The sequence below is a fragment of the Salmo salar genome, chromosome 05 (assembly GCF_965601325.2).
Source record: "Salmo salar chromosome 05, fSalSal1, whole genome shotgun sequence".
Taxonomy (NCBI): domain Eukaryota; kingdom Metazoa; phylum Chordata; class Actinopteri; order Salmoniformes; family Salmonidae; genus Salmo; species Salmo salar.
The window spans coordinates 49,114,107-49,135,198 of NC_138295.1; the positions used below are offsets into that span (position 1 = coordinate 49,114,107).

Genomic DNA, 21,092 nt, shown 5'->3' on the forward strand with positions numbered 1-21,092 from the left:
TTCAAAAAGACCGGGGACTTCGTCAGTAGACAAGGGATCCTCAGATTTAGGGTTCTCAACGGCTACAAGGTCTCACTGTCACTGTCAGAATCTGATTCCTGACTTTCATACTCAATGTCAGAATAAAAAAAATCTCCTTTTGAAAGACATTTCTAATGCTACAGCTTAGCTCACTAGCTACATACATAAACAACAACACTGAATGGCTCAGAGTGGGAGTGAGAGGTTACGTGATTGACTGCCGGCATGTGCCACTTGTATAAATAAATCACTATCAGAAAATGTTTTGTGTGGTAATTATTTATATATTTACTGTTTTAGTCACATGTTTTCAATTACTGTTGACAAATCATGCATTCCGATTCTTGCATAGATTGTAATGGGCACATATGTGTGTAAAATACTTTTTTGAAGGTACTGATTATGATGAGCTAAGCTAATTCCAGCTGTGTGTAGCGATGTTTGGTTGACATACAATGCATTCTGGGTTTCACGTAATCGTCTGTTGGAACAAAGATGTTATAACAAAATTAGGTAAGGGTTCACTCATTTTTTGAGGACTTCCGGATATGAATGGTGGGATGTGAACGATGGTAGACGACACCCCCCCTTGAACATGCATACTATAAACAGACGAAACTCATCTTGTCTCCTCTTATTATCTTTGGTTTCTGTGAGGGGAAAAAAGCATGGCATAGCGCAAACAACCCATCGTCGGATTACTTTCGAATTCTGAAGTGTTTTACTCAATTATTTCGATCAATGGTGAGCTCACCCGTGATGTGATTAATTATAAATAGTAATTTATATTAGCTAATTCATATTGTAGTTTGTCAGCGAGAGTTATACAAATATGTCCGCTTGTGTTATGTCAATATTTCCATTCGAAACTGGCCGTTCAAAATAAGTTTTCTAATCACACCGGTGTGATCGTCCGCAACAGGGACAACTGTAGAATGATCACACCCGTGTGATGGTACGTGTGAAAGAGTTAAATGAATGGTCCTCATTACACACCCCAGACCAGCAAATATTCTTTACATCATCAACCTAAGAATCACTACAAAACGTATTGTATGACCTCATACACTATATTATGCCCATCCTTTGGAACTTTGGTTTTCCTATATATGGCTTCTATATTGTAATCACCACATCCACTGGATTTGGATACTGCTTTAACCTGTTAGGGCTAGGGGGCAGTATTTACACGGCCGGATAAAAAACGTACCTGATTTAATCTGGTTATTACTACTGCCCAGAAACTAGAATATGCATATAAGTATTGGCTTTGGATAGAAAACACCCTAAAGTTTCTAAAACTGTTTGAATGGTGTCTGTGAGTATAACAGAACTCATATGGCAGGCAAAAACCTGAGAAGATTCTGTACAGGAAGTGCCCTGTCACCATTCCTTGGGCTTCTTGACTCTTTTTATTGAAAACTTAGGATCTTTGCTGTAACGTGACACTTCCTACGGCTCCCATAGGCTCTCAGAACCCGGGAAAAAGCTGAATGATGTAATTCCAGCCCCTGGCTGAAAAACATTAGCGCCTTTGGTAAGTGGTCTATCAGAGGACAATGACACTGAGGCGCGTGCACGAGGCGACCCCATGTTTTTATTTTCTCTCTCTTTGTACTAAAACACAGATTCCCGGTCGGAATATTATCGCTTTTTTACGAGAAAAATGGCATAAAAATTGATTTTAAACAGCGGTTGACATGCTTCGAAGTACGGTAATGGAATATTTAGAATTTTTTTGTCACGAAACGCGTCGGGCGCGTCACCCTTCTTTACCCTTTCGGATAGTGTCTTGAACGCACGAACAAAACGCCGCTATTTGGATATAACTATGGATTATTTTGAACCAAACCAACATTTGTTGTTGAAGTAGAAGTCCTGGGAGTGCATTCTTACGAAGAACAGCAAAGGTAATAACATTTTTCTTATAGTAAATCTGACTTTGATGAGGGCTAAACTTGGTGGGTGTCTAAATAGCTAGCCCTGTGATGCCGGGCTATCTACTTAGAATATTGCAAAATGTGCTTTCACCGAAAAGCTATTTTAAAATCGGACATAGCGAGTGCATAGAGGAGTTCTGTATCTATAATTCTTAAAATAATTATTGTGTTTTTTGTGAACGTTTATCGTGAGTAATTTAGTAAATTCACTGGCAGTGTTCGGTGGGAATGCTAGTCACATGCTAGTCACATGCTAATGTAAAAAGCTGGTTTTTGATATAAATATGAACTTGATTGAACAAAACATGCATGTATTGTATAACATAATGTCCTAGGGGTGTCATCTGATGAAGATCATCAAAGGTTAGTGCTGCATTTAGCTGTGGTTTGGGTTTATGTGACATTATATGCTAGCTTGAAAAATGGGTGTCTGATTATTTCTGGCTGGGTACTCTGCTGACATAATCTAATGTTTTGCTTTCGTTGTAAAGCCTTTTTGAAATCGGACAGTGTGGTTAGATTAACGAGAGTCTCGTCTTTAAAATGGTGTAAAATAGTCATATGTTTGAGAAATTGAATTAATAGCATTTCTAAGGTATTTGAATAACGCGCCACGGGATTCCACTGGCTGTTACGTAGGTGGGACGAAATCGTCCCACTGGCCCTAGAGAAGTTAAAGCATTTCTGCATTTCTGCAGCATTAGTAAAGATGTGATCAATACATGTTGATGATTTCATTCCTGTGCTGTTGTAGGTTGACTGAACCGGAGCCAGGTTGCAGGCACAGGTTACAGTTTGAAGCTTTTTCTTCAGTGGGCAGCTATATTGTTGTCTATCACTTGTTTTCTTTGGTGCAAATAAATTAAACTAAAACATAAACGTATTATCTCTGTGCAGCAAACACTTGACAAGCCAGAAGCTTCAAGTTGTAAAACACAAAAGGGGACATATTTCATTCAATATGTTATGCTCTTGTGAAAGCTGGCTGAATTCTGGCATAGAGATTGTTCTTTTATGTCTACAGATTCTCCCTTCTCCCTGTTTTTGTTGGCTTGGAAATAATTCAGACTTATCAGAAGAAACTGTGTAACCTAGCATTTATAGTGGCTAAGAAATTCATTGCCATTAAGTTATGCATCACTAGATTTTATTTTTTACTAGATTCAACTTTCATAAGGTCTGGATGCCTTATATGGAATACTGTATGACAAAAGGAGTCTGTATTGAAAACATGCCCACATCAGATTTAAGCAATCCCTAGCTACTGGGCTGCTCAGTCCTGGCCCTGGGGGTCTGCCGTACTGTTGGATGTGACAATGGCCTTGGCCTAACACACCTGAAACCAATAATGAATTTTTCACTAAGATCTGAGTGGGGTATGTTGGGTTGGGGCTCTGCAGGCCGGTGACCCCTAGGGGCAGGAGGGGGCAATCCAGTTATATTGTGTGCCAGTAAAAAGAGCTCTACAGTACTATTAGGCCATGATATGAATTATAGTGCCCTCCGTAATTATTGGGACAGTGAACAACTTTTTCTTCTTTTGGCTCTATACTCCAAAAGTTTGGATTTAAAATCAAACAATGACTACGAAGTTAAAGTGCAGACTGACAGCTTCCATTTTAGGGTATTTTCATCCATATGGGGGAACCGTTTATATATACTGCACTTTTTGTACATAGAGCGCCCCCCCCCATTTTGGGGGAGCAAAAGTATTGGGACAAATCCCCTTATATGTGTATCAAAGTAGTAAAAAGTTTGGTCCCACAATCATAGCATGCAATGACTACATCAAGCTTGTGACTCCACACATTTGTTGGATGCATTTGCTGTTTGTTTTGGTTGTGTTTCAGATTATTTTGTGCCCAATAGAAATTAATGGTAAATAATGTATTGTCATTTGAGTCACTTTTATTTAAATAAGAATATGTTTCTAAACACTTCTACATGAATGCTGCCATGATAATGGATAATCCTGAATGAATTGTGAATAATGATGCATGAGAAAGTTAGATGCACAAATATCATACCCCCAAGACATGCTAACCTCTCACTATTTTGGGGGGGGTATGATATTTGTGCATCTATAACTTTCTCACTCGTCATTATTCATTTAGGATTATCCATAATCATTGTAGCATCCACGTTCATGTAGAAGTGTTTAAAAATATATTATATTCTTACAATCAAAGTGACCGCAAAAGGGTAATATTAGATTGTGTAGAAATGCAGGAAATGAGCTTGAGATGCCCAAAAAATTCTGAGGGAGGACCCCCAGACCCCCCGCCAGGTTATGTCCCCCTACTTCTAAAACCAAAGTTGCACCCCTGTGTTGACTCGGAAGAGCAGGGTGATGGTGGGAGCATAGTATTCTTTCATTCATGCTACAAGCAGGGTTTGTACTGTAGTTAGTAGGTCTACTGTAGCTGCTGCACATGTTTCTACAGTCTGTTTTTAAGGAGTATAGTATTATTGAATTCATACGGCAGGCTGAATTTGTACTGTAATTAGTAGGTCTATTGTAATAGCTGCACGTTTCTACAGTCTGTTTTTAAGTGATCACACTTAAAATTACAATTGACGTGTAATCAATTGTATTAATCATAATTACAATCAATAACAAACTGTGATATTATAATAACTACGTAAAAATATTGTAATAGTAATGTAGCCTAATTGTCAAAATAGTTGTGTTTATGTAGTCTACAGCAGGCGCTGTTAATAAGGAAATTCATTAAAATGTATCAGTGAACGACTTGCATTCTACAATCCGCAAAAACAGCACTGCACAATTGGCCCATAGTACGCCACTGTCACGACTTTGCGTTGTTTACGTTCGGTTCCATGCACGGAGTTGTTGTCGAATACCAGCATGCTTTAAGTCTCACACTTTTGCATTAGTAGTTTTATTCAGTGTGTGTATATATATTGCACGGTCTTGCTTAATAGTCAAAATCTGGACAATTATGTGCCAAACACCTGTTCAGCATTTGCTATTTGAACAACTGTTCCTCTCGGGACAGTGCACAACTTTTTAAAGCACAACCTCGAAATGTAAAACTTCGTATTAATGTAGATAACTATAAAATGGAATACGTCATTGCAAATTCAAAATAAAGCATGTATCTACACTTGATTTCATACATTTGACTGCACGAGGTGACAGAAAAACATGCGACATAAAGCAAGGTGTCAAAATACATTCTCACCGTGTTATTTCTAGACACCATCTTGTCCAGCTTTTTTGCAATCCGAATTAACTCCTCTTCTCGCGTCATAGTTTATGCATGGATTAAACGTACAATAATATTATATTATGTAAAATGCTATATAATAAAAAATACGAAATGTAAATGTTCATCCTACGTAGATTGAACTTTACATTATGGCGCGGTCCATTCCATTCGCGAAGGGGCGTGTCCTCAAGTTACAGGCAGAAGGACAGTTGTCGGATCGTCTGACCATCAAGTCAAAATGCCCATGAGACACATGGCAACAGCTAAATATAGACGTTGCTATGGGTGTCACACTAATATCGTCTTTATATGAAAAATATTGAATAACTTCAAAACGTACTTTAATACAGTGGGCTTTGGAAACTGTTTCCGATGACTTTGGAGAGAACCCCAATGACAATGGGCCTTGCGCAATAGAGCTCGCCAGTTTGTTGTCCGAAACACCTGAACTTAGTTACTCTGGTTCGTTCAGCAATTCTTATAGGGGAAATTAATTGGGAAATAATGGGGTTTTGGGATAAACGTCGAAAATAAGGTCTGAGGTTAACACATCTTGTATGTTTTGTTCTATGAGATAAAGTACATAAAGGCTTCATAATTCATAAAGGTCATGATATTATGTGCTTGTTTTGATTACATACATGCTTCAAAATTCACAAGAAGTGACGTTAGCTGATGACATTTTCTCACAGAACAAACGTATATGATCTCTTAAGTCTGTGTTAACCACAGACCTTTTTTGGGGCGTTTATCCCCAAAAAACATTCATTTCCCCATTACTATTGCTCTCTATAGTTGCGTATCCAACCACACACTAAAATATCCCACTCTGTGTGTCTACACTTTAGTTTGAAGATATAATAAATAATTGTTATATGATATACCTTAATTGTAAACCATGTAGCCTAATGTTTGATTAATACAGTGAAATATGGCAATCATTTATATATGTATTAGATGACTGACAGGGGGCGCTGTTTTGAAGCCACCATTCAGCCACTCCATTTTGGCAATCCCCCCCAACCAGGGACGTCACTAGAGATTCATGGGTGGGGTCTAAGCCTCTTGTTGGGGGCCTGGCATACTCCCTGTCCGTTTATTGTTAGCTAGCAGTCTCAAGCCACAGAGGTAGCTAACATTAACTGAAATGTTAGCTACAAGTAGGCTTGTACCGTTAGTGGTAAATTGCCGCGTGCCGCTTAGGCCGCCCATTGTGACTCGGTTGTGGGCGTGCAGGCAGCATATAGCACGCCCACAACCGAGTGCGTCAAGAATTCAGCGTAGCAAGTTTGTATGAAGGTCTGGTTATTAAATGGGTACGTAGTTCAATAGTAATATCCTCTAAAACGCACTGGTGACAAACAAACTTTGCTGCCCTGTATCCAATTATCTACATGGCTGGGAGAACCTATTGAAGTAAGTAAATACATTTGAAAAAGTGTTTTTTATTTTTTTTTATTTTTTTAAACCTACGTGTTATTAGCTAACTAGCTACAGTGCAGGCTAACTCAAATGAGCTGCTAAATGAACTAGCTAGTTGGCTAGCTAGCTATCTAGCCAACTTCACATACTGTATAGATAGCTAGCCAAGTGAATTAAATATCACCAGCTACCTTACCTCATATTAGCTCGGTATCTTGATGTATTTATCACTGTAAAAAACGAACTCAAAATGCATTTGTCGGTAGCTAGCTAACAGCCATGGAGGGTGAAAGGATAGCAGCCCCAACTGTCAAAGTGAGAGAGTTGGCTATTCTGGATAGGGCAGGTACTTTTGTGTAGTTCCTGTCCCTAGAAGTGAGGACGGAGATAATAGTAACATAATATTCAGTACGGTATAATTTCACTATAATGAAGTCTGTTTATTGTGAGGTTTTCTGTCCTCAGATAAAGAGAGCTGTGAAAGCCTGTCTACATATGGGGGTGCCACAGGGTTCAATTCTTGAGCCGACTCTTTTCTCTGTATACATCAATGATGTCGCTCTTGCTGCTGGTGAGTCTCTGATCCACCTCTACACAGACGACACCATTCTGTATACTTCTGGCCCTTTGGACACTGGGTTAACTACCCTCCAGACGAGCTTCAATGCCATACAACTCTCCTTCCGTGGCTTCCAACTGCTTCCAACAAGTAAAACTAAATGCATGCTCTTCAACCGATCACTGCCTGCACCTGCCCGCCCGTCCAGCATCACTACTCTGGACGGTTCTGACTTAGAATATGTGGACAACTACAAATACGTAGGTGTCTGGTTAGACTGTGAACTCTCCTTCCAGACTCACATCAAATATCTCCCATCCAAAGTTAAATCTAGAATTGGCTTCCTATTTCGCAACAAAGCATCTTTCACTCATGCTGCCAAACATACCCTCGTAAAACTGACCATCCTACCGATCCTCGACTTCGGCGATGTCATTTACAAAATAGCCTCCAATACCCTACTCAATAAATTGGATGCAGTCTATCACAGTGCCATCCGTTTTGTCACCAAAGCCCCATATATTACCCACCACCGCGCTCTCGTTGGCTGGCCCTCGCTTCATACTTGTCGCCAAACCCACTGGCTCCAGGTCATCTACAAGACCCTGCTAGCTAAAGTTCCCCCTTATCTCAGCTCGCTGGTCACCATAGCAGCACCCACCTGTAGCACGCGCTCTAGCAGGTATATCTCTCTGGTCACCCCCAAAGCCAATTCCTCCTTCGGCCGCCTCTCCTTCCAGTTCTCTACTGCCAATGACTGGAACGAACTACAAAAATCTCTAAAACGGGAAACGCTTATCTCCCTCACTAGCTTTAAGCACCAGCTGTCAGAGCAGCTCACAGATTACTGCACCTGTACATAGCCCATCTATAATTTAGCCCATACAACTACCTCTTCCCCTACTGTATTTATTTATTTATTTATTTTGCTCCTTTGCACCCCATTATTTCTATTTTGCACTTTCTTCCACTGCAAATCTACCATTCCAGTGTTTTACTTGCTATATTGTATTTACTTTGCCACCATGGCCTTTTTTGCCTTTACCTCCCTTATCTCACCTCATTTGCTCACTTTGTATATAGACTTATTTTTCTACTATATTATTGACTGTATGTTTGTTTTACTCCATGTTGTTGTATGTGTCAAACTGCTTGCTTTATCTTGGTCAGGTCGCAATTGTAAATGAGAACTTGTTCTCAACTTTCCTACCTGGTTAAATAAAATAAATATGAAGAGCAGTGGTTCTCAGTCCTGGGGTCTCAAAAGGGGTGCACATTTTTGTTTTTGCCTTAGCACTGCACAGCTGATTCAGTTGATCAACTCATCAAGCTTCGAGTGGTATTTATGTATTAATTATTTGATATGATCCTGTTATTGTCACATGCTATACATGCACATGTGTGCTCATGCATCTTGATATCCATTGTTTTCATGAGTTGTTATAAGGGATATTATACTTTAGTATAATGACCCAGTGATGTAAAAGTCTAATAATTACATTGTCTTCCATATTACTACAGATACCTTGTAACTGGAGATTCCTTCAAAACGATTGCCTACAGTTAACATATAGGGCACTGCAAGGTTGGGTGACCAGGGCCATCTGGGACTGCCTCCTGGGGGAATTCAGGTGTGTGAAGGCTACCTGTGTGCTGCATAACTTAATGAGGATGGACACGAGGACCAGGAGGGGATCTGCAGCTTGCCGCCGTGTGCCAGAGTAGAAGTCTGCTGCTCTGCGGGATGTTAAGGATTGGGTAGCAAGAGACGCAGCAAGAGAGGCAATCCATGTGCGGGAGATCTTCTACTTCTTCGAAGAGGGTGCTGTTCCCTGGCAACACCATAGACTACACTATGCACAACCAAAGGCTCTTTTAAGAGCCATTCACATTGCAATAAGAGTATTCTTCCATTTACTTAGCTATGTCAACTGCAGTTATTGAATTCACAGTTTTTCTCCCTTTGATTTCTACTTCTCAGGTGAGGGTGCTGTTTAGCTAAGGGTGTGATGTCTGTACAAAAACAAAACAGGCTATTTTAAATCACCCATATTGATATTATTATTATTATTATTATTTTTGAACAATTAGACACCCTATAACCCACACACTCATTTATCAATCTGATTGATGGATGGTGTTGAGCAGGTTCAGGTGTATAACTGGCTTCTTCCACCTTCAAAGAATAGGCAAGAGGGCCAACCATGGAGAATAGTAAAACACTTCATTATTTCTATAACTACGCTATATTGTTTGTCCTCGTGTGTCCGTTCATGTTTTTCAGCATAAAGTACTCTGCAGCCACTTAGTGTGGTGTGGACACCAGGTGAGGCCACACCAGGATTCCTGTTGAAAACAGTCACTTTTGACTACCTTATTTTCTCAAGTCTCTCCTTCACTTCATCCCTTTCTCCTCTTCTCCCTAGATCCTCTAGGTTATATCAGCTGTGTCGGTGAACCCCTCCTGCATCTGAACTGGCTACATAGAGGGCACAGCATGATCAGAGGTGAGTGGTCACTTGGTCAGGTCAACAGGAAGTGTTATTAAAGAGATGCTTTACATTGAAATAGAGATAAAGTAGTCCCAGAGTTAATGATCCAAGGTCAGTTTTGCATTTCACCTCCTGATTGATGACTAACAACGTTAGAATAAAAACAAGGCTTAAACATGCTCTCTCTCCATCGTCTGCAGATATGTTTTGATGTGAGAGAGGATGCCAACCCCCAGTCCTATCATCGCCACCTCACCCGCTTTTAAGATAAGTATCTCTCGACAGCCCAAAGGTTATGTAATTGTGATGAACTGAGAATATTTAGGTAGCACTGTGATTCATTAATCATATGCTGCCTTCCCTGCTCCTGTTTTACCTCTTTCCCTTTGTCTTTTACACCTCTCCCGCCACCTCTTTCTTCCTCTGTTTTTATAATGCACAACAGATGTGCATTGAAGTACAGATTGAACTTGTATTTATAATATTACAATTATAATATTTAGAATGCATGTATTTATAACACTTGGATAATGAGCTTTTCAATAAACCATTTTACATTCTCTACTGGTTGAAAAATAAGTCTCATTTGATGAAATACTACACCTATTCTGTGTTTATCAGATCAATGCAGATGAAGGGCATTAAATATTGAGATGAACCGGTTTTAGACTATTTACATGATGCATAGGAAGTGTAGTGTACTGTTTTTCTGTATATATATATATATATATATATATATATATATATATATATATATATATATATATATGAATTACAAATCAACCTTTAACTATTTAAATCCTGTTTCTAGTCTGTTAGTTTCAATGTGTAACCATTGCTGTCCCAGGACCAAGATTGGTAAACCCTGTTGAAGTGTATAATTGTAATACATACATGCAGACACAGTCATTCAAAGACTGGTATTTGATACTCCTGGTATTGGATATGACTGAAAAATAATCTGAAAGACATTCATACCTGAACTGCACATTTATTTGCCAAGGTAGAGTACATGATCAGTGAATATATTAAAATGTACAGCCTACAATGTGGGGATCTCATGTATGGTAATAACTACATGTATATACAACTTGCATCCTTGGCACAAAGTTATATTATGTTCTACTCAATCCATAAGGCTTCATTGATGTCATTCAGACTTTTGAAGTTGATACAACTGGCTATGATAGCTGAAGTTCATAGCTAGGTTCTGAACTAATAAATATACCAAACGTTTGGGTCAATACGCAGATCGGCTAGATAGCTAGCTACACATCCATAGGCATACAGGTATTTGTATCCTCCACTGCACAATAAGCAAGAACATTGATTAAATAACGTAGCTAGCTATCTGCATGGCATATCAGCAAGACAAGCTTACAAAATTGTACATTCAATTTGCAGTAAATACTTAAGCTAGCTAGAATCTATACATCCACTGTTTCACAAGACGACAGCCTGGTTTGCTGGTTGTTTCAGGAGTCCCTGAAATATTAAACAACCAGAATTACAATTTCATACTCATGTCACAACACGCATACAGCTAGCTGGCTAATGTTAGCTTGCTAAATTGCAATTTCTGTAAATTAACTTTATAATAAACATATCCATAATCGTTTGTCTCTACATTAACTAACATATTCCTGTCAACTGTAAAAAAAAAAAAATACATTAAAAAAAAAAATCATGATTCGTTATGACGTTATAATTACTTACATGTGCTGCCATCCTAGTATTTTTGTCAGACATCTTTGCTGAAGAAAGAATAACAGTCACTAGCGCGTGCAGCAGCAGCCTCCCCCAGGTCCTAGTGCCCGCCTTTTAAGATGCGATGGAACGGTTGACGAAACAAAAAAGAAATCGTAGAGAAAATATATTGATTTATTTAGGGGGGGCTAATTAATATTTTAATATAAATAGGCCTAGCACGTTGTAAAAAATATTTTGGAAGCTTTAGAAATGCACTTATTAATGTCTACATTTGTTTTTGCCATGTTTATTCTATTTTTAAATTATATTATGTGAGCTAAACATACAAAATATATAAAACATTTTCCTTAAAGTATAATTTTTAGAAAGTTTTTGACTGTTACTGTCCCCACTACAACAAGAAAAATACTTAAATACATGTAATTTTGTCCTTAAAACATTTCATTGAAATACTGTAGAATTCCATTCATTCCTATAGAGGACTGACTTCAAAGCCTCTCATTGGCCAATAGCAATCCAGTGTTTATATACATCATTGAATATGGCATGTAGGGCGCTATTGATGTGGTGACACACCTCCACTTTAACACTTTAACAATCTACACAGCTCTGACAGCTGCAAAAAAAACTAGTAGGTAGTACACAAGTCTACACACAAGTTGGAGCGTTTTCCAGTGTTCCCTTGAATTTACTATGGGGGAAAGTTGGAGTCACTTTATTGCGCAGAAGATGTTGCTCTGGTGTTGGGTTTCTTATCATGAGGACTACTTTGACAAAGTTGTGTGAGATGGGGTTGTATCTTTACAGTGTTCTTTACAACTTTAGTGTTCTTTACAAACCTTTTCTGTCATCCAAATTAGTAGTTTTAGAGGATTTTACCTTAGATTGGCTTGCCTCAGACCATTTTTAGAATATTTGTCTTCACTTTAACCTGACTCCAGTTGCTTTGTTAAAGAGATGCCTCTCTCTAAACCACTTCACACAAAGTGTTGATCACTGTCATTAAGGGAGAAATTGTCTGTGGCCAAGCCAATTCCAGTCTATTGTATTGAGGGAATTAATACATAGCATACATCCCAATGTAAATTGAATTTCATGACCTGTTTATTTCTTCAAACTCTGTTCAAATCGAAGCCACAGACAATGTTGCAACTTGCAATATAAATTTCAATGAATAGCCTGCACTGCTAAACTTTAGGAACCCATAGCCATTTTATTGGGGGAATGTCAGCCTTTTGAACTGTGACCACACATAGTAGAGGGTAAACTCGAACTACCCCCTTTTTACCCTCCTTTGCCAAGTAAAGTTATTTGCATTAGATATACAGTTGAAGTCAGAAGTTTACATACACCTTAGCCAAATACATTTAAACTCAGTTTTTCACAATTCCTGACATTTAATCCTAGTAAAAATTCCCTGTCTTAGGATCACCACTTTATTTTAAGAATGTGAAATGTCAGAATAATAGTAGAGGGAATGATTTATTTCAGCTTTTATTTCTTTCATCACATTCTCAGCGGGTCAGAAGTTTACATACACTCAATTAGTATTTGGTAGCATTGCCTTTAAATTGTTTAACTTGGGTCAAACGTTTCAGGTAGCCTTCCATTTTGGCCCATTCCTCCTGACAGAGCTGGTGTAACTGAGTCAGGTTTGTAGGCCTCCTTGCACGCACACGCTTTTTCAGTTCTACACACAAATTTTCTATAGGATTGAGATCAGGGCTTTGTGATGGCCACTCCAATACCTTGACTTTGTTGTCCTTAAGCCATTTTGCCACAACTTTGGAAGTATGCTTTGGGTCATTGTCCATTTGGAAGACCCATTTGCGGCCAAACTTTAACTTCCTGACTGATGTCTTGAGATGTTGCTTAAATATATCCACATCATTTTCCTCCCTCATGATGCCATCTATTTTGTGAAGTGCACAAGTCCCTCCTGCAGCAAATCACCCCCACAACACGATGCTGCCACCCCTGTGCTTCACGGTTGGGATGGTGTTCTTTGGCTTGCAAGCCTCCCCCTTTTTCCTCCAAACATTAACAATGGTCATTATGGCCAAACAGTTCTATTTTAGTTTCATCAGACCAGAGGACATTTCCCCAAAAAGTATGATCTTTGTCCCCATGTGCAGTTGCAAACCGTAGTCTGGCTTTTTTATGGCGGTTTTGGAGCAGTGGCTTCTTCCTTGCTGAGCGGCCTTTCAGGTTATGTCGATATAGGACTCGTTTTACTGTGGATATAGATACTTTTGTACCTGTGTCTTCCAGCATCTTCACAAGGTCCTTTCCTGTTGTTCTGGGATTGATTTGCACTTATCGCACAAGTACGTTCATCTCTAGGAGACAGAACACGTCTCCTTCCTGAGCGGTATGACGGCTGCGTGGTCCCATGGTGTTTATACTTGTGTACTATTGTTTGTACAGATGAACGTGGTACTCAATGATAAACCAGACTTGTGGAGGTCTAGCCTTTTTTTTTTCCTGAGGTCTTGGCTGTTTTCTTTAGATTTTCCCCATGATGTCAAGCAAAGAGGCACCGAGTTTGAAGGTAGGCCTTGAAATACATGTACACCTCCAATTGGCTCAAATTATGTCAATTAGCCTATCAGAAAATTCTAAAGCCATGACATTTTCTGGAATTTTCCAAGCTGTTTAAAGGCACAGTCAACTTAGTGTATGTAAACGTCTGGCCCACTGGAATTGTGATCCAGTGAATGATAAGTGAAACAGTCTGTCTGTAAACAATTGTTGGAAAAGTTACTTGTGTCATGCACAAAGTAGATGTCCTAACCGACTTGCCAAAACTATAGTTTGTTAACAAGAAATTTGTGGAGTGGTTGAAAAACGAGTTTTAATGACTCCAACCTAAGTGTATGTAAACTTCCGACTTCAACTGTATTTATATGTACATATTGTTTTTCATTCCTTTACACTTGTGTGTGTGTATAAGGTAGTTGTTGAGAAATTGTTAGATTACTTGTTAGATATTACTGCACGGTCGGAACTAGAAGCACAAGCATTTCGCTACACTCGCATCAACATCTGCTAACCAATACAATTTGATTTGATTTGGTCATTTTAAACCGCTAATTTATCCATTAGAAAACCCTTTTGCAATTATGTTAGCACAGCTGAAAACTGTTTCCTGATTAAAGAAGCAATAAAACTGGCCTTCTTTAGACTAGTTGAGTATCTGGAGCATCAGCAGTTGTGGGTTCGATAACAGGCTCAAAAATGGCCAGAAACAAAAACCTTTCTTCTGAAACTCATCAGTCTATTCTTGTTCTGAGAAATAAAGGCTATTCCATGCAAGAAATTGCCAAGAAACTGAAGATCTCATACAATGCTGTGTACTACTCCCTTCACAGAACAGCGCAAACTGGCTCTAACCAGAATAGAAAGAGGAGTGGGAGGCCCGGGTGCACAACTGAGCAGGAGGACAAGCACATTAGTGTCTAGTTTGAGAAACAGACGCCTCACAAGTTCTCAACTGGCAGCTTCATTAAATAGTACCCGAAAAACACCAGTTTCAACAGTGAAGAGGCGACTGGGATGCTGGCCATCTAGCCAGAGTTGCAAAGAAAAAGCCATATCTCACAACAGCTTTACTGTATGGTACGTAAGAAGTGCCCATCAAGCCAATCCAACAAATTGAGAACTAGAATGCCTGCAAGGCTGTAATTGCTGCAAATGGAGGATTCTTTGACGAAAGCTAAGTTTGAAGGACACAATTATTGTCAACGCCTTTGCTATATTTCCTATTCATTTTGCAACTCATTTCATGTGTGTTTTCATGGAAAACAAGGACATTTCTAAGTGACCCCAAACTTTTGAACGGTAGTGTATATAACGTGGCAAGAAAAAGTATGTAAACCCTTTGGAATTACCTGGATTTCTGCATAAATTGGTCATAAAATTTGATCTGACCTTCATCTAAGTCACAACAATAGACAAACAGTGTGCTTAAACTAATAACACACAAATTATTGTATTTTTCTTACCTATATTGAATACATCATTTAAAAATTCACAGTGTAGGTTGGGAAAAGTATGTGAACCATTATGCTAATGACTTCTCCAAAAGCTATTTGGAGTCAGGAGTCGGCTAACCTGGAGTCCAATCAATGAGATGAGATTAGAGATGTTTAGAGTTGCCCTGCCCTATACAAAACACTCACAAAAGTTGAGTTTGCTATTCACAAGAAGCAGTGCCTGATGTGAACCATGCCTCGATCAAAAGCGATCTCAGAAGACCTAAGATTAAGAATTGCTGACTTGCATAAAGCTGGAAAGGGTTACAAAAGTATCTCTAAAAGCCTTGATGTTCATCAGTCCACGGTAAGACAAATGATCTATAAATGGAGAAAGTTCAGCACTGTTGCTACTCTCCCTAGGACTGGCCGTCCTGCAAAGATGACTGCAAGAGCACAGTGCATAATGCTCAATGAGGTTAAGAAGAATCCTAGAGTGTCAGCTAAAGACTTATAGAAATCTCTGGAACATAACATCTCTGTTGACAAGTCTACGATACGTAAAATACTAAACGAGTGGTGTGCATGGGAGGACATCACGTCTGAAGTTCGCAAAAAGAGCACCTAGATGTTCCACAGCGCTACTGGCAAAATATTCTGTGGACAGATTAAAATAAAGTTGTGTGTTCCTTCCAAACAACTCAACACTGTGTGGAGAAAAAAAAGGCACAGCACACCAACATCAAAACCTCATCCCAACTGTAATGCATGGTGAAGGGAGCATCATGGTTTGGGGCCGCTTTGCTGCCTCAGGGCCTGGACAGCTCGCTATAATCGATGGAAAAATGAATTCTCAAGTTTATCAAGACTTTTTGCAGAAGAATGTAAGGTTATATGTCTGCCAATTGAAGGTCAACCAAAGCTGGGTGATGCAACAGGACAACAACCCAAAACACAGAAGTAAATGGCTTCAACTTAAGACAATACGCCTTCTGGAGTGGCCCAGTCAGAGTCCTGACCTCAACCCGATTGAGATGCAGTGGCATGACCTCGAGAGCGGTTCACACCAGATATCACAAGAATATTACTGAACTGAAACAGTTTTGTAAACAGGAATGGTCCAATATTCCTCCTGACCGTTGTGCAGGTCTGACCCGCAACTACAGAAAATGTTTGGTTGAGGTTATTGCTTCCAAAGGAGGGTCAACCAGTTATTACATCCAAGGGTTCACATACTTTTTCCATCCTGCACTGTGAATGTTTACACTGTGTGTTAAAGACATGAAAAGCTATATTTGTTTGTGTGTTAGTTTAAGCAGACTGTGTTTGTCTATTGATGACTTAGATGAAGATCAAATTGTATGACCAATTTAAGCAGAAATCCATGTAATTCCAAAGGGTTCACATACTTTATTTTGCCACTGTATACAGTATATATATGTTCAGGGGCAGAATGACAGATTTTTACCTTGTCAGCTCAGGGATTCGATCTAGCAACTTTTCGGTTACTGGCCCAAAGCTCTAACCACTAGGCTACCCACCTGCCACTCCAAGTTAGTATTGTGGAGTAACTACAATGTTGATCCATCATCAGTTTTCTCCTATTACAGCCATTAAAACTTAATTGTTTTAAAGTCAGTATTGGCCTCATGGTGAAATCCCTGAGGGGTTTCCTTCCTCTTCTGCAACTGAATTTGGAAGGACGCCTGTAGCTTTATAGCGACTGGCTGTATTGATCCACAGTGTAATTAATAACTTCACCATGGTCAAAGGGACATTCAAGGTCTTTTTTTCCCTCCTTTTTGTTTTACCCATCCACCAATAGGTGGCCTTCTTTGCGAGGCATTGAAAAACCTCCATGGTTGAATCTGTGTTTGAAATTCACTGCTCGACTGAGGGGCCTTACAGATAATTGTGTGTGTGGGGTACAGAGATGAGTCATTCAAAAATCATGTTAAACACTTATTGCACACAATGAGTCTATGCAACTTATGTGACTTTACTCCTGAATGTATTAAGGGTTGCCATAACAAAGGGGTTGAATACGTATTGACTCAAGACATTTCAGCTTTTCATTTTTAATTCATTTGTAAACAATTTGAAAAACAAAATTCCTCTTTGACATTATGGGGTATTGCGTGTAGGCCAGTGACAAAAAAATCAACACAAAAAAGTGGAAAAGGTCAAGGGCTGTGAATACTTTCTGAATGCACTGTATAATGAATGGCATGGCAAAATATATGGGAGGATAAGAAGTTTCAAATGTATTTAAAAACATATACAAAACTGCTCAGAGCATCGGTCAATAGCAGTGACAAAACATTGTTGTGCAACCTATCCATTCCTCTATTTATCTTTGTACCCGTTTCATAAATATACACACAAACTCTGTCAGGAGACTTGGTAGTCTGTGGTCAGGCCAGGGTATCGCACAAACGTGGTTTCCATGTTTGATGCGTTTCATACCATTCCAACGAGCCTGTCCTCCTATAGCGCCTCCCACCAGTCTCCACTGAGTAGAATTGTCATGTCAGTAGTGTTGCTACTGCAAAACCTCTCAAATGACAACTTGAAGTGGAAAACGATCCTCCTCTGAGGCAGGGGGGAAAAAAACTACCAGTAGAAAGCTAATGAGTTTTAAATGAGCAATGGTGCAGTTCCTCCGTTTAATCCTCACAGGAATGATCTACAGAATACAAAACCAAATCAAACAGCCCATAATAGTACAAGCACAGCTTATAAATTGTAGGAGCGCTGAACATCTTTGATACAACTGACCTAGTTATAAGAAGTTTCAAATGAATAAATACACAAATGGTTGACTACCACACAGCAGTCCTCTACAACTACACACACAGTTAATTTAAGTATATTGAAGGAAAAGTAGGCATCAATGGACCTACCCCAATTGCTCTACAAGCTATAGAAAGGTATCTAGAATGTACTAATTGTGTTGTGGAAGGAGAACACCCCCTTGTGGCCAACAGCATTACCTTCAGTGTAATGTCATGTTACAGATAGTAGTCTATGATAAACAACCAGTCCAAGGGATATATGGTTTCATGCCACTAGCAGCATAGGCAAAGGTCACTTCAAGGCAAAATTACAACTTGCATTGCCTGCAAGCGGTATCATCTTACACTTCTAGAAGTTCTGTGCTTCAAACATGATGTAAACCGTTACATATCACATTAATCTGTACCTTACCTCTCTACGAAAAAAACGTGACATTACAGTAAATATACATGAGGAAAAAGAGGGAACCAGGCATCACATTTCAAAATCCAAAGCAAGTTAATTGAACAGTTAACATTGTGTCAAAATGTATTAACTGGCCTCCAAAACACAGAAGAAACTCAGCAGGCAGTAGTAAATTTGTATCAGTGCTTAAATGAGAATAAATGTAAAAGGAACATTCAAAGGACAATCAAAAATGCAAGCTCACGATTAACTCTTTTCCTAAAGCACATGCTCATTTAGCTTGGAAAGTCAAAGTCTAGTACCAGTCAGTTCAAACAGAATACCAGAATAAATTCATTATCACATTTACACCCTCTCTGCCTCACTGACAATCTCTCTTAAACATAGTGAGAAATAAATATACAAAAGCAAGCATGAGTTTAAATCCAACAATCAATCTGAACACTTTTTGAGCCTAAGAAGAAGAAGAAAAAAAAAGAGGTCCAACAGATTACGATGTCTGTAGTGGGAAACAGCCCACTACAGACAATAGCTCTTGTCCCATCCAATCAAAATGAGTCACTGTCTCAACTGCAGCCAATAACTAAAAATACATAACAATATCCATGACATGGCCGATCCAAAAGCCAGTTGAGTAGAATGGGGGGTGGAAAGTAACTTCAAAGAGCACTTTACACTGGGAGACCCTAAGTGTTTTCACTACAGCTAAGACCAAGAGCATAGGAAGCTAGTTAGCCCAAAACCCTACTTATCCACTAACAAAAGCCCTCTCACACACCCCTATTCTGCCATAGGTGTATGAATTATTTGCATAAGAGGTAATACAACAGAGTACATAAAAGGCAAAGAGGCTGCTTCATTAGTTACTATGCTGGAACACCAGCCAAGTAATTAAGTGCATATGGCTTGAAGCTTTGTGAAACAAATGTTCTATGAATAAGTGTGTATAAAAACTTTGTGCTTGTCAGTGTTACCAAGTTTAACTTGCTGCCAGCAGAAGATATTTCCTTTGAGGAATAAAACATTCTATGAAAATAAATGTTCGCCAGCTAATTCATCACCAACAGTACAGGGGGAAAAACAGGCTTAAGTCCTAAGTTTAGAAGAAGACGCAGTAAGTGCCATGAAAAAGTGAATGGTTAAAAAAAAAACACTTGCAAAGGTTCATGGCAGTGTAGCTACTGTAATGAGTTCCAGGGAGCTGTGTGGAAGGGGAATGTACTCTGAAGCAGTCCTACTGGAGCCACTGCGTGCAATCAGTGCAGTGGGATGAAGCCCATGTCAGAAGCGTCTCCCAGGATGATGGTATTGTGGGTGAAGGAGGGTGAGGGGCTGGCCAGACGGAAGGCCGGCTTGTTGGAGTGCAGTGAGGGTCTCTTGCTGCTGCTCACAGGGGGACAGTCCATGGACGGGGCCTGGCGCCCTGAGCACTCTGTGGGGGGAGGCCCATTGGCAGACCCAGAGCAGCCGGTGGGGGGAAACCCAGAGCAGCCGGTGGGGGGATGCCCATCAGCAGACCCTGAGCAGCTTGAAGGGGGAGCCCCAGCGGAGGAGGGGGCTGGGGACCTGGACTCTGGTCTGGCTCTTAACACCTGGCCAGGGGCAGTCTTGGGGGTGCCGGGGGGCCACAGGCCCCGGAGCTCAGAAGAGCGGATCACCCTCTCCAGAAGGTCCTTAGTCCTCGGAGTGCACTGTGTGTAGAAAGGAGGAATGCAGAGAAGTCAAGAAAAAGGGAAAAGTGAGAAAAGGAAAAACTAGAGAAGGAAAAAGATGAGGGGATATGAGGAAGTGAGACAGACAGCAATGGTATGACAGAACATGGTTAATGAAGGGAAAAGCACAGGAGCTGAAAACAAGCATTCGTTTGGAGCAGCACAGTGAGATTGACGTAAGAGCAATAGCCAGGTTAGGTGTGACAGAATGGCATTGTGGAGAAAGAGTGAGTAACCCATCCAATTAGCACAGGACAGGGAGGAACAAAGACAAAAGAGACAATTAGACACAAAGCTTGGGGAAGCTTCCCTTCCCTCCTCTGTTAGGGGAATGAGGATATGTAGGACAGGACATCTTGTCACCGGGGTTGACAAGATGGGCACGTTTATACCAGGGAAAGTATCCATTATTAGCACCAGCAAGGAAGGCAATACTGAGCCAGTATCCCAACACAGATATTTCTCACAAATTGTGATGTCATTTCACACTTACTTATGATAGCAGCCACACATGACGAACATGCAAACTGAACAGATGACAGCAAAAATAAATGTGTGGTGATGGGTTGGAGCTTGAGCCCTACTCTTACCATCGACCCTCTACATGTGAAAGTTACCCTTTAGGCTGTGCAGGACAGAGCAAAATCCTGACAATTCTCCTCCTATAGTGGGGTGGGAGGGACACATCACAAAACTGGGAGTTACACACAGTGGAGCACAGAGATCTGTCCGTTTAGTCCTGGTATAAAAGGAGAATCACTCAAATTGTAAAAAGATACTAAGGGAGAAAAGGCCTCAGGACTGCAGGATAAACTGATGGTAATATGG

General features: G+C 39.9%; 1 protein-coding gene and 2 long non-coding RNA genes across 21 annotated transcripts in view; 1 reads left to right on the forward strand and 2 right to left on the reverse strand.

Moving 5' to 3' along the window:
* LOC106605011 (transcription elongation factor A protein 3) overlaps window positions 1-5,431 on the reverse strand; it is a 37,489-nt gene extending 32,058 nt beyond the window's left edge. For 17 of the 18 annotated variants that reach the window (XM_082975260.1, XM_082975259.1, XM_082975258.1 and 14 more), the window contains exon 1: window positions 5,168-5,431. In XM_082975260.1, the coding sequence (XP_082831386.1) occupies window positions 5,168-5,236 (69 nt within the window). In that variant the 5' untranslated portion in view covers window positions 5,237-5,431. The remainder of the gene's footprint in view (window positions 1-5,167) is intronic. The other variant, XM_082975247.1, reaches the window with a different exon arrangement.
* Window positions 5,432-6,273: 842 nt separating this feature from the next.
* Window positions 6,274-10,227, forward strand: LOC106605171 (uncharacterized). 2 transcript variants are annotated; one of them, XR_014392333.1, is made up of 3 exons: window positions 6,281-6,610; window positions 7,082-9,682; window positions 9,868-10,227. It is a non-coding gene; the product is annotated as an uncharacterized LOC106605171 (long non-coding RNA). The 2 variants fall into 2 exon arrangements; XR_001328801.3 differs by having other exon boundaries at window positions 6,274-9,682.
* A 415-nt stretch (window positions 10,228-10,642) lies between these two features.
* LOC145879472 (uncharacterized) lies at window positions 10,643-11,468 on the reverse strand. Its single transcript, XR_014392266.1, has 2 exons — window positions 11,384-11,468; window positions 10,643-11,152 (listed from the first exon to the last, which is right to left on the reverse strand). It is a non-coding gene; the product is annotated as an uncharacterized LOC145879472 (long non-coding RNA).
* Window positions 11,469-21,092: the final 9,624 nt, after the last annotated feature.